This window comes from Scophthalmus maximus, chromosome 7, assembly GCF_022379125.1.
Source record: "Scophthalmus maximus strain ysfricsl-2021 chromosome 7, ASM2237912v1, whole genome shotgun sequence".
Lineage (NCBI taxonomy): Eukaryota > Metazoa > Chordata > Actinopteri > Pleuronectiformes > Scophthalmidae > Scophthalmus > Scophthalmus maximus.
In genome coordinates, this window is record NC_061521.1 from 25,860,001 (window position 1) to 25,875,197 (window position 15,197).

Genomic DNA, 15,197 nt, shown 5'->3' on the forward strand with positions numbered 1-15,197 from the left:
TGGTTAGCCGAGGCTCGGGGTCTGGCTGGAGACAGGGGGGGGGGAGAAGGGGTGACAGAGAAGTGGAGGCAGAAGGGTCGAGATAATAATAAAAAACCCACAGTGGAGGGTTGAGAGGAAAAGGGACGTTTATTTAAAAGAGAGATGTTAGAGGAAATATTATATAAAACACCTGATATCTCTGTTGTCGGAGTGTTTACAGTCCCACTTCCTGCCTGTTAACTTACTGTACATCACATCAACACACGTTACACCACCAGCTCATATCTCGTGCCTGCGTCTCCGTCCACACGGAAGACCAGACAGCTTTAAACAAAAACGTATAAAAGACAGGACGGATATGTATTTTTGGAAAGACGTTGATGAGGACAGTCGTGTTATGGCTACTGTGAAATTCAAATGTAACTATTTTTTGTAGGAATTTGAAGATTTTGTCTCCACACGACCAAAACATCAAATAATTTACAACCGAAATACCCAAAAAACTGAATATTAGATGCAGAAGTACGATTATGTAATGGACTACAGCTGCAACTAACGATTATTTTCATAATGGATTAATCTGTTGATTATTTTCTTGATGAATCTAATCGTTGTTTGGTTCATAAAATGTCATAAAATAGTGAAAAATGTTGATCGTGTTTCTCCCAAAACCCCAAGATGATGTTTGGTTTTGTCAAAGATATTCAGTTTATTAAATATAAAATATTCATATTTCATAAAAACTACTTGAACCGATTGTGTTGTTAATCCACAAATACGTGGTCACAATAATAATAATAATCACATGACTGTTCCACACCAGCGAGTTAGCAGGCGTTAGCCAGTAAACACAGGAAGCCGTCGTCTCCTGGTGGCGGCCATCTTTTTTTCCCTGTCTGTTGATTTTGGACGTGACGTGAGCTGAACGGAGCGATCGCATCTCGATCTGATCTCAGTGTGGAAACAGATTAATAGCAGTTGTGGATATATAATCAGAACTGGAGTTTAGAGCTAAAAACAATACATGTCTACACGTCTCAGAATAATATTCTGTGGTGCCCGCCGAGTTTGACTTGTGGCTTACAACTGGATTGACCAGTTGAATAATCCATCAAGTCATTTTATAGAACCAACAACTGATTCAACACAACTGACACAAAGAGCCACGAATCAACTGGGACGTTTTCAACTTTTCGAGGGAAAAAACGTCCTCAAATTGAAACATGTGAAACGGTCCAACAGCCTTGAACCACCGGGCTCTGTGTCGTCTGATGCTCTCACTGTTTCACAGTCCACACCAACACACTGCAACACTAAATCAATATGATAACGTTCAGTTCCTCCTGGGAGACTTCTCATATTCACTCATATAAAACATGTGTATTCACTGTGGATCTGAGGAGGAGCCACTTTAACATCTGCAAACATGAGATCTGTTGGATCACCTGTGGATCACAGCGTACACACACACACACACACACACACACACACACACACACACACACACACACACACACACACACACACACACACACACACACACACACACACACACACACACACACACACACACACACACACACACACACACACACACACACACACACACACACACACACACACACACACACAAAGACTGCCGTTTGATTGGCAGCTCACTTATCAGCCAGGGAGCCAGAGCACCACAGTTTACACAAGCACAAAGCAAATCCACAGGCCTGGATCACTGCAACACTGCTGCTGCTCACATGAGTCATAGAGTACACACCGAGACACGGAGACATGAGACATGAGTCATACTGTACACACTGAGACATGAGACACGAGATACTGAGACGAGACGAGAGAGAGAGAGAGACACTGAGACATGACATACTGTATGAGAGAGAGAGAGACACTGAGACATGAGACATGAGATACTGTATGAGAGAGAGAGACACTGATACATGAGACAAGAGATACTGTATGAGAGAGAGAGACACTGAGACATGAGATACTGTATGAGAGAGAGAGAGACTGAGACATGAGACATGAGATACTGTATGAGAGAGAGAGAGACACTGATACATGAGACATGAGATACTGTATGAGAGAGAGAGACACTGATACATGAGACAAGAGATACTGTATGAGAGACAGACACTGAGACATGAGACATGAGATACTGTATGAGAGAGAGAGACACTGAGACATGAGACATGAGATACTGTATGAGAGAGAGAGAGACACTGAGACATGAGACATGAGATACTGTATGAGAGAGAGAGACACTGACACATGAGACATGAGATACTGTATGAGAGAGACAGACACTGAGACATGAGACATGAGATACTGTATGAGAGAGAGAGACACTGAGACATGAGACATGAGAAACTGTATGAGAGAGAGAGACACTGATACATGAGACATGAGATACTGTATGAGAGAGACAGACACTGAGACATGAGACATGAGATACTGTATGAGAGAGAGAGACACTGAGACATGAGACATGAGAAACTGTATGAGAGAGAGAGACACTGATACATGAGACATGAGATACTGTATGAGAGAGAGAGACACTGAGACATGAGACATGAGATACTGTATGAGAGAGAGAGACACTGATACATGAGACAAGAGATACTGTATGAGAGAGAGAGACACTGAGACATGAGACATGAGATACTGTATGAGAGAGAGAGACACTGAGACATGAGACATGAGACATGAGATACTGTATGAGAGAGAGAGACACTGAGACATGAGACATGAGATACTGTATGAGAGAGAGAGACACTGATACATGAGACATGAGATACTGTATGAGAGAGACAGACACTGAGACATGAGACATGAGATACTGTATGAGAGAGAGAGAGACACTGATACATGAGACATGAGATACTGTATGAGAGAGAGAGACACTGATACATGAGACAAGAGATACTGTATGAGAGAGAGAGACACTGAGACATGAGACATGAGATACTGTATGAGAGAGAGAGACACTGAGACATGAGACATGAGATACTGTATGAGAGAGAGAGACACTGAGACATGAGATACTGTATGAGAGAGAGAGACACTGATACATGAGACATGAGATACTGTATGAGAGAGAGAGACACTGAGACATGAGACATGAGATACTGTATGAGAGAGAGAGACACTGAGACATGAGACATGAGACATGAGATACTGTATGAGAGAGAGAGACACTGAGACATGAGACATGAGATACTGTATGAGAGAGAGAGACACTGATACATGAGACATGAGATACTGTATGAGAGAGAGAGAGACACTGAGACATGAGACATGAGATACTGTATGAGAGAGAGAGACACTGAGACATGAGACATGAGATACTGTATGAGAGAGAGAGACACTGAGACATGAGACATGAGATACTGTATGAGAGAGAGAGACACTGAGACATGAGACATGAGATACTGTATGAGAGAGAGAGACACTGAGACATGAGACATGAGACATGAGATACTGTATGAGAGAGAGAGACACTGAGACATGAGACATGAGATACTGTATGAGAGAGAGAGACACTGAGACATGAGACATGAGATACTGTATGAGAGAGAGAGACACTGAGACATGAGACATGAGATACTGTATGAGAGAGAGAGACACTGAGACATGAGACATGAGATACTGTATGAGAGAGAGAGACACTGAGACATGAGACATGAGATACTGTATGAGAGAGAGAGACACTGAGACATGAGACATGAGATACTGTATGAGAGAGAGAGACACTGAGACATGAGACATGAGATACTGTATGAGAGAGAGAGACACTGAGACATGAGACATGAGATACTGTATGAGAGAGAGAGACACTGAGACATGAGACATGAGATACTGTATGAGAGAGAGAGACACTGAGACATGAGACATGAGATACTGTATGAGAGAGAGAGACACTGAGACATGAGACATGAGATACTGTATGAGAGAGAGAGACACTGACACATGAGACATGAGATACTGTATGAGAGAGAGAGACACTGAGACATGAGACATGAGATACTGTATGAGAGAGAGAGACACTGAGACATGAGACATGAGATACTGTATGAGAGAGACAGACACTGAGACATGAGACATGAGATACTGTATGAGAGAGACAGACACTGAGACATGAGACATGAGACATGAGATACTGTATGAGAGAGACAGACACTGAGACATGAGACACTGTATGAGAGAGAGAGACACTGAGACATGAGACACTGTATGAGAGAGAGAGACACTGAGACATGAGACATGAGATACTGTATGAGAGAGAGAGACACTGAGACATGAGACATGAGATACTGTATGAGAGAGAGAGACACTGAGACATGAGACATGAGACATGAGATACTGTATGAGAGAGAGACACACTGAGACATGAGACATGAGATACTGTATGAGAGAGAGAGACACTGAGACATGAGACATGAGATACTGTATGAGAGAGAGAGACACTGAGACATGAGACATGAGATACTGTATGAGAGAGAGAGACACTGAGACATGAGACATGAGATACTGTATGAGAGAGACAGACACTGAGACATGAGACATGAGATACTGTATGAGAGAGAGAGACACTGAGACATGAGACATGAGATACTGTATGAGAGAGAGAGACACTGAGACATGAGACATGAGATACTGTATGAGAGAGAGAGACACTGAGACATGAGACATGAGATACTGTATGAGAGAGAGAGACACTGAGACATGAGACATGAGATACTGTATGAGAGAGACAGACACTGAGACATGAGACACTGTATGAGAGAGAGAGACACTGAGACATGAGACACTGTATGAGAGAGAGAGACACTGAGACATGAGACATGAGATACTGTATGAGAGAGAGAGACACTGAGACATGAGACATGAGACATGAGATACTGTATGAGAGAGAGAGACACTGAGACATGAGACATGAGATACTGTATGAGAGAGAGAGACGCTGAGACATGAGACATGAGATACTGTATGAGAGAGAGAGACACTGAGACATGAGACATGAGACACGAGAGAGAGATCCGTCCTGATCTGACTCCTCACATTAATAAATATAATCTAACGAACAGTAAATATAATGTGAGAAACCAGATGATGATGATGATGATGATGATGATGATGATGATGAGTTTTATCATCCTCTGTTGGCAGATGGAGGAACTGCAGCGACTCAAGACTCAGCAGCTTCTGTCAATAGAGCTACACGATGCAGCGATGCTCTAAAGTGTGTGTGTGTGTGTGTGTGTGTGTGTGTGTGTGTGTGTGTGTGTGTGTGTGTGCGTGTGCATGTGCGATGAGGCTCAACGTGTCACTACTCAAATCAAAATCTTCTTTAACAAAAAAAAGGTGAAACTGAGAAAAGAAACAAGCCTCCATTGACACAAAAGCGTTGTGACCTTTGACCTCATATTCCGCACAGCTCGACATCACGGAGGGAAAATGAATTCCTAAGTTTGTTGTGTCAGGACGCGGCAGGACGACGACCCCGGAACATGGAAGCAGATCTACACTACAGGGAGAGGGAAGATCCAGAACTCCTCCGCTGCTGCCAAACGTTACGAAATATGACGGATCGCCGTGAATGTTTAATATCTGCGTGTCTGTCTCCACTTTAACTTTGAGACCAATTAACAGAGAGAAGCAGCTCGTTCAGAAACACGTCACACACACACTTTATCTGCAGATTGTGAACAGTCAAATTACTGAGCGGCTCAGGACTGGAGCCACATTCCTTCTGTCAACATACTTCGATATTATTAAGGAGTTAATACAACGATATTTTAACCAGTCAGAAAAAAAGACAGGTCATATCCTGTTTTCCAAAAACAAGGTGTCCATGTCTATTTTTGTTTTTATTTGATTTCATCATATAATCACAAGTATTATTTTACTCGCAAATATTAATAAAAACAGAAGCTGTGTTCAAACCTTAACTCCGGAAAAAATATCCAATGCCAATTTTAGAGTCAAGATCTGAAACATTTTCTGTCAGTGAACTATTTCAGATTTGAGATCGTCACACTTCCTGGGACAAAACTGAGGACGTAACTTTAGGCTGCGGGAAAATGTGACGCACATTTGACACTATTCTTTTATTTAACATCTCACAAACTAAATGATGAGTCATTTAACCAATGAAGAAATTAAAAGACGTTAAAGATTTCTTGATACTGACAATAACCCTGAGTTGCTGCCTGTATTTCACTCTGAAGGAAACTTCCCTCGTCACCAGGACGAACTCGCAGTAATAAAAACATTCTCTAAACAAACACGTTATTCCACTCGGAGGCCGAAAGCACAGGAGCAGCAGGTGCACACGGGTTCAAAGGCTGCCGTGAACTAGTGTGTGTGTGTGTGTGTGTGTGTGTGTGTGTGTGTGTGTGTGTGTGTGTGTGTGTGTGTGTGCGTGAGTGTGTGTGTGTGTGTGTGTGTGTGTGTGTCGAGCACGTCGTCATGATCTTGTTTTTTTAGTCAGGCTGCCATCGTGACCTTTAACCTCTTGACTGTTTGTCTGGTTTATTATTATTATTAGCGTCGGCGATCCGGTGAATCGTGTGTGTGTGTGATCGCGTGTGATTGTGTGTGTGTGTGATAGTGTGTGTGATTGTGTCTGATCGTGTGTGTGTGTGATGGTGTGTGTGTGATGGTGTGTGTGATGGTGTGTGTGTGATAGTGTGTGTGATTGTGTCTGATCGTGTGTGATGGTGTGTGTGTGATGGTGTGTGTGATCGTGTGTGTGTGTGATCGTGTGTGTGTGTGATCGTGCGTGTGATCGTGTGTGTGCGTGTGTGTGCGTGTGGCTGTAAAAGCAGGTCAGGTGGTGTTGTTTGCCCAGGTTGCCTTAACACCCGGGAACAGAGCGTGAGCTCAGCACAGTAGGAGCAACTGGTCCATCTTATCTCTGCCGCTTGGGGGGGTTGTCATAACACTGAAACTGACTCACACACACACACACACACACACACACACACACACACACACACACACACACACACACACACACACACACACACACACACACACACACACACACACACACACACACACACACACACACACACACACACACACACACAGACACACACACACACACACACACACACACACACACGAACACTCTGTCCTCCGATTGTCCAGAGTCATTCTGACCACAGATCAGAGCCTCGAGGTCCACGGCTATGAAACACACACACACACGCACACACACACACACACAACGACAACACGCACACACACACGCACACATCTTTCTGTGTGTGTGTGTGTGTGTGTGTGTGTGTGTGGGGCCTCGGACTGTCTGGTTGCTCAGGTTAAACATCCGTCGCCTCCGACATCGAGCGCGTCACAGCTGGGAGTTCGTCGGCCGTCGCCGCGGTAATTACTGTGAGCAGTGTGTGGACGTAGATTTTTATTATTACGCCACAATTTTGTTTCCCTCCCTCTCTGTGAAGTCATCGGTGCCAAGGTCAAGGGTGAAAGAGTTTTACAACAACGGCGGCGAGTTTAGAAAACCATAATTCACCATCAGGCCACGCCCCCCCCGGGGGTAAACAGCAGGAAGGGGCAATAACTCATCCACACAAACGGTGTTTCCTCTGTAACCCTGCCAGCTACACACACACACACACACACACACACTAACAAGTCAACAGTTTCAACAGGAGTCAAGGCCACGAGGTGAAAACTGTCGCTTGTTATGAAATACATTTTTAAAAAGTCAAGCACTAGTTACTGACCGTGACCCCGTGACCCCCGTGCACATGCAGCGTCTGCACAATGTGTCTGCGTGTGTGTGTGTGTGCGTGTGTGCGTGTGCGTGTGTGCGTGCGTGCGTGCGTGCGTGCGTGTGTCTGATTGCAGCTCTCACATGAAGCTAATCTGATGGTGGAGCGTGAGAATCGTTTGCCTGATCGCTCTCCATCTACGAGCGACAGTTTTAATATCTGTCAGAAGGATCAACCCAGTCGTCGTCTTCGTCGTCTTCGTCCTGCTGATGCGGCTACTTTGTTTATTCGCCTTCAATAAAAACTTTTTATTTATATATCTAGAAAAACTGGAGATAATCATCGACGAACAACGGGAAAAAAAAAAGAAATCTCCCAACTTGTCTGTGCTATCGTACACGCAATCTGGAATGAGTAATACGTGGAATTAATTTTAATTAAATTAATCAATGACAACGCTTGTTAGGGAGGAGAGAGAGAGAGAGAGAGAGGCATTCACACCTATCATCTAATTATACAACAACATTAATCCCATTAGGCGCTGGAACTGATTGCCCGGGTCCGGGCCCGGCTGCTGGTCCCCGCCCGCCCGCCCGCCCGGGCCCCTCTGTGTGTGTGTGTGTGTGTGTGTGTGTGTGTGTGTGTGTGTGTGTGTGTTGCCGCGGCGGCTCCGGCCCTTCTGCTGCCGCCTGATAACAAACTCTAATCACAACTTGGCGATCTCTATCTGCACCGGAGATCAGGGCCCCGCGGCTTATCGAGGGTTCACATCGAGCTAAAAGCAGAACAAAGAGGGAGAGAAAACACACACACACACACACACACACAGAGGGGAAAACCACCAGGGCTCTATGTGTGTGTGTGTGTGTGTGTGTGTGTGTGTGAGAGTGTGTAGGTCCTTGGAATTCAGACGTGCGTGTATTAGTGTGTGTTTTATTTCACTTTGGCTCACAAAGGATGAATTAATCTCTCGCCTGTGAGTCCATATAACGATCACGTGACCCCAGCCGGGTCTCAAACACACACACTCTCTCTCATTAACACTTTCTCGTTCACACAGCTGCAACACACTCGTCTCCTTTACCAAACCACATTCAAATCCACTAGAACCACTTTTCTTTTTGGATCTGCACCAAAATATGCATGACTCATCAGTCCAGATATCAATTATTATTTCCTCGAGATCCATGAATTATTTTCCCTTTGGAAATCTGTGGAAAATGTTTTATCTCAGAAACGGGTGGAAAAAAAATTCCTGGAAGTTTCTTGGAAATTTGTTTTGTTTGTTGTTTTTTGTCGTAATCCTCCTGACAAACAAACGAAGGGACAGTCGGAGTGAGGTCATGACGTCCTGCTGAACACACCACTGTTCTCAAAAGAGGAACAACAAAGAGAAAGAAGAAGAAGAGGAGGAGGAGGAGGAGGAAGAGCGTGGCCATTTCCTCGTCTGGCCTCTGCACCAGACGTTCCTGGTTCACTCACTTAGAGCCGCGTGGGAGGAGGAGGCGTGTTATTCACACTGACCTCTGAGCTCCAGCACACACACACACACACACACACACACACACACACACACACACACACACACACACACACACACACACACACACACACACACACACACACACACACACACACACACACACACACACACACACACACACACACACACAATCAGCAGGGTGGATCTGCAGGGTGTTATCCATCTTCCATCAGCAGGCCTCATTATCAGCCCCTCACATCTCACGGGGGGGGGGGGGGGGGGGGGGGGGGGGGGGGGGGCAGTTATGTATTCCACGCACTTTTCTTTTCTTCCCATTATCTACCTCCACTCCTCCTCCTCCTGTTCTCTTTATCTCAGCTCAGGTTTGATTTTCACCCCCCCCCCTTTCTCCAATCAATCGCAAACAAAACCCACCGCCATCAACAACAACAACATGACAACGCTGGGGAGAATGGCGTGCAACTGCCAGATGTAATTACAACGTGCCCCCTCCATCCTCCCCTCCATCTCTCTCTCTCTCCGACGATATCAGCCCGAGCGATCGCCGCCAACTTTTATCACGTCTCCCATCTCAACTGCCAAAATGCATAAAGCCCAGGGTTTCCAGGCTCCGTGGGCCGCCCGCCTGCTGCCTGCTGCTTATCTCCCCATCGAGGAGAGGAGCCTTATCAGGCGGAGAGATCACCAACCGCTGGGGAGGAGGATGACGCACAAAGAGACACAGACAAATATCTATCTGCTACACAAACACCCCCCCCCCTTCCTCCTCCTCCTCCTCCTCGTCTGCTGTGGGCTCCAGAGAAGCTTCATCCATTGTTGTTGGGGGGGGGGGGGGTCCAGGATGTGTTGTCTTAATGTACAGCTCTGTTTGTTCATGGGGGGTTGTTGTTGTTGTCTGGTGGTTTTCTACAAAGGTTACTTCAGGTCAGAGAATCAGGAGTAAAAGCTAAAGTGTGTAAATAATATCAGTCAGTTTTTAATTTTCTCGTCGATATCAGAGGTGAAACTGTTGAAACCTGAACTTTTGGAACTTTCCCATCAAAGAATAACCAATGAAACAAGATTACAAATCTGCAACTTTGTGGTCGAGATACATTTTTCGCTCAAAGATCTTTATCATCAATGAGGTTAAAAGTTAGAAGTTGACCCTTGGTTTTTTCCCTCCAAATCTAATTTAAAAAAATTACTAACTAATATTTTATTTTTTAATACTCCGATTTGTACAATACACTGTAAACAAACGACCGTTGGTTTCTGTTTGTCTGCGGAGTGAAAACACTTTCTCAGATTTCTCAGGTTCAGACTTTTTGAACCAACCCCAGGAAGTCGCCACAGGATCGTCGCCAAATTAAACAAAAGAAGAAGAAACATAACCGCTACTTTTGTGGGGGTTTTTGTAAAGAAAAGTATCGATTGAGCAGCGGTATCGGAAACCCAACCTCGACGTGAGTGTAGCAAAGGTGATGCTCTTTTTAAAAGGAGTGGTGTGACAACGTGTAAAATCTTTTATTGTGAAGGGGCAGAGAGAGAGAAAACTACCTGTTGCACTAACGAAACACTTTATCGAACTACATCAGTGTGACGAACTAATCCTATTTCAAACAGGAAGTGGAGAGGGTTGAGTCGCCGCGATAAAATAAAAAGTCGACCCTGTGACCTGGCTGCTGGAATCCGTCATATCAGTATCAGCAAACAGCTCGCCGCTGCAGAAACAACATGGCGGACCACAATGGATGACTGGTAAGAGTAGCAGTGGTGGTGGTAGAGCACCAGTAACACCCCCCCCCACCCACACACACACACACACACACACACACACACACACACACCAGCCAAACAAAGTCCTTATCACTCTCACTCTTCCTTTATCAAAATGTCTGCCAAATCACAAGAGAGTCACGGGGCTGAGAGACGAGCTCCTCTGGCCCCGACTGCAGCCGGGACCTGGGAAGCAACGGTGGACCTGGGGCTCAGATAAAGGCGGCCATGACACCCCCCGAGACGCACACATGTACTGTACGTACTGCACACACACACACACACACACACACACACACACACACACACACAAACGGCAAAGTCTAGCCTGGGTTTATCAGCTCGGGGTCTGGACTACATCTCCAGGCCTCGCCGCAGGCAGCAGGAGAGGTGCCTGCTGGGAGTTCACAGCTGATGGAAACAGATATGAAAGAAAGGGAAAAAAAGAAACAGGAAGTGACAGACGGCGTATAGGACGACGAGCTGTGGCACAACGGAGAAGCTCATCCGAGAAATTCTGGACGACAATTAACGATACTTGATATACGATACTTGATATACGATACTTGATATACAATATCACGATATATGATTCACGATATACGATATATGATACAAGTGCCAGAGACAACATCAGGTAGGAAGTTAGCTGCTAACGTTAACTTTAACTACGTTCTTTGGTTATGAATAATACTCGACCGATATGGATTTCTGGGGAAGGGGCCAATGTCGATATTGATATGAGGGAGAACAAGATTTCCGATACCGAAACATCGGTTGGCCGATATGAGCCGTTCACAGACATTCCAACGATTATGTTTACCAATATGATTTTTTTTTTGTGCAGAATTAGTGGATTTATGTTTATGTTTTTTGCGTAAAATAAACGATGGGTTAGTTTTCTAAATTGTAGTTCTATATATTTGGTTGGGTTTGTGTTTTCTTTTTATTTAAAGTTATTTATGATAAAAGTTCATGGTTAACCTTAAATATCAAGCCACAGTTACATTTCTTTGTCATAAAGGTTTGATAACGACATCTTAGTGATTATTGATCACGCCGATGATGAAGACATGATGTTGTTATTGTTTGTGACATCAGGGTGATCAAAAACTGTGACTAGACTCAACTGTCCAGCTGACGTCATGACACACACACACCCACACACACACACACACACCCACACCCACACACACACACACACACACACACACACACACACACACACACACACACACACACACACGGACGGACGTCCTCTCTGACGTGACCTTATGAATCCAGAATGACTCTCGCGGCCTGACAAACAAATCATGGCAAATCATTAATATGCTTTTTTTCAGAAACCTTCAGCATCAGTCAAAAAAAACCTTCACAAGTTTTAGAAACAGGAAGTGCAGAGCAGACCCAGAGAGAGAGAGAGAGAGAGAGAGAGAGAGAGAGAGAGAGAGAGAGAGAGAGAAGGGTTCTTTCATGAGGCTTTAAGAGGCATTATTGAGTTTAAAAAAAAAGGATGGATGAAGGAAAAAAGAAAAAGATCCAATTGTGAGCAGCTATCAGCAGGAGAGATCAGCCAGGCGGACTTATCTGACTCCCCATCTCTGGGAGGGAGAAGTGAAAAGCCAGAGGGAGGAGAGGGGGGAGGAGCCTCAGACAGAAACAAATAAAATATATATATATAAATATATATATAAAGATCCAATTTGAATCTTTATCTGCGCTCACATGGGATCTCACCCGCGTTATCTCTGCCCACATCTGCCTTTCACAAGAACACTGACGTTTCCACAACACAATGAACCGGAAGCAGAGGCGGCGACACGTTCACGGACAGAGGAAAACATCACATATTAGATAATTAAATATGTATTAATATTAATATATATATATATATATAAATTCATACACATTGTATAAAACAGAGGCTGTCGGGGTTAATACGAGTTCTGAGAAAGTGGTGACCTCAGTTTCACTTGTTGTTGTTGTTGTTTTAATGTTGTCACGTGTTGCGTTCGAGTCCCGCTCGTTCCAGACACACACAGGTGAGACACGTCAGGTGGCCCGGCACACACAGACACACACACACAGACACACACACACACAGATACACACACACACACACACACACACACACACACACACACACACACACACACACACACACTCACACACACACAGACACACACACACACAAACACCGCTGCTGCTCCTCTCAACTTCACGGGAGCAGCAGAACCGGTCATCACACACACACACACACACACTCACACACACACACACACACTCATACACACACACACACACACTCACACACACACACACACACACACACACTCACACACACACTCACACACACACACACACACACACACTCACACACACACACACACACACACACACACACACACACACACACAAAGTAATAATGGAACTTGTCCCTTACGCTTTATCTGCCGGGGCTTGCTCTGCTTCCTCCGGGACATGGTGGCGGCTCCTCTTCCCCTCTGGCCCCCGGGACCTCGCTCTCCAATGTCGGGCTGACGACGCGGTGAGACGCGGTTCTCTCTGTTTTCTTCTTCTCTTCTTCTTCTTCTTCTTCTTCTCTTCTTCTTCTTCACTGCTGCTGTGACTCGACGCGCCTCCGACAAATCCTCATGACCCGTCGGCGCCGCGGTTCTTCCGGGGAGCTACCTGTGGCTGAGTCCGGGGCGGTCCGAACCACCGGGCACCGGGGGGCTCCGAGTCGCTCCTCCGCCGGTGGACGTTGCTCCTCGGCCGGGCGCGTCCCCTCCTGCCTCCTGCCTCCTGCCTCCTCTCCGCCGCGCGTTCTGTCAGCGAGCACGGTCGCTCTCTCTGCGGGGATATGACCGCGGGTCGACGGTTGTGAAGTTGCCGTGCAGGTGCGCGGAGCGGCCGCTCGGTTCTGTCGACTGTCCCTCGCCGGTCCGGTTCCGCCCCCTCGTCCTCCCGCTGCGCGTCGCTTCTCACCGGAGCTGGAGCCGCGACGCGACGCTCCGCCGGCGCAGCACGCGGACACGCCCCCTTTACGTCTGACGCGCGACGCCGCCACTCTTCTCCCATTGGTTCACGAGTCACGGGCGTTTCATTTCTGCAACTGTCAAAATAAAATTAAAATGAAATAGAATGAGTTTAGTATATATGTAAAAGAATGAATTAAATGTAATCAGAATGAAATGAGTTTAGTTAAATTGGAAATAAAATGATACCCAGGTTTAAATAAATATGTAAATTAAAGTACAATCAAAATAAAAAAGTAAATACAATTTAACTAATTGAATAAGATTGGATAAAAAATATAAAATGTGATGAAATTTATAAAATTTATCAAATTTGATTTAATAAAATATAATAAAATGTTAGAAGATAGAACACATTTGTAAATAAAATTACAGATCAGATACTTTTCGAATAAAAGGGTTAGGGGTTAGGGATATATAAAAAATTGAATAAAATCCAAATTAAAATTTTAAAAAATCTAAATCAAGATAAAATAAAATAAATTTGTTGATAAAATTCCAAATAAAATATGTAAAAAAAATAATAATTTGTGGAAAAAAATAGTATAATCAATTGTTAAAAAATTACATTTCACATTTAAACAGCATGATTATTCAATTAATAAATTAAAAGTAGAAATAAATCAATATTCCATATTCTCTGGGAAGTCCATTGAGATATTCATTCTTATATATTTTTTAAACTCTTAATGATAGGCGTATATGTGTCAACAATTAACAATCGGTTGTTCTTGCAATTTTTTTGTCGGCATAAACTTTCCCATGTTTGAGCTTAAAAGAACCTGGACAGCAAAGTTTTCTGATTTCCATTAGATAAAATAATCATGGAGCTGTTATAAAATACTATTCAGAACTTGCCTGATACATGGTGATGTTGGTGATTTCCATTGTGCTGCACTTTGATATTGTTTCACTGTGATACAGACGAGAGATTAGCCGGGATTTCCGTCGGGGCCGAGGACAGGCCGCCTCGGTTTCCTGCAGGGATGACTCAAATGGAAGTTATTGCATTACCGAGTACAATGGCAGCAGCAGACAGATTTATTATTCAAGGTTTAAAGACACATTCATATCTGGAACTCACAAGGTGAAAGGGAGTTTTTCAAGTTGGTTTCAGGTTTGTTAAATCTCCACTGACGACTGGAAACTTATGTTTCCGTTACAAAA

At 44.5% G+C, this 15,197-nt stretch overlaps 1 protein-coding gene across 1 annotated transcript in view; it reads right to left on the reverse strand.

Annotated features, from left to right (window-relative positions):
* Positions 1-14,018, reverse strand: part of zfpm1 (zinc finger protein, FOG family member 1) — a 92,154-nt gene extending 78,136 nt beyond the window's left edge. The window contains exon 1 of the mRNA XM_035642096.2: positions 13,436-14,018. Within this exon, the coding sequence (XP_035497989.2) occupies positions 13,436-13,475 (40 nt within the window). The 5' untranslated portion in view covers positions 13,476-14,018. The remainder of the gene's footprint in view (positions 1-13,435) is intronic.
* Positions 14,019-15,197: the final 1,179 nt, after the last annotated feature.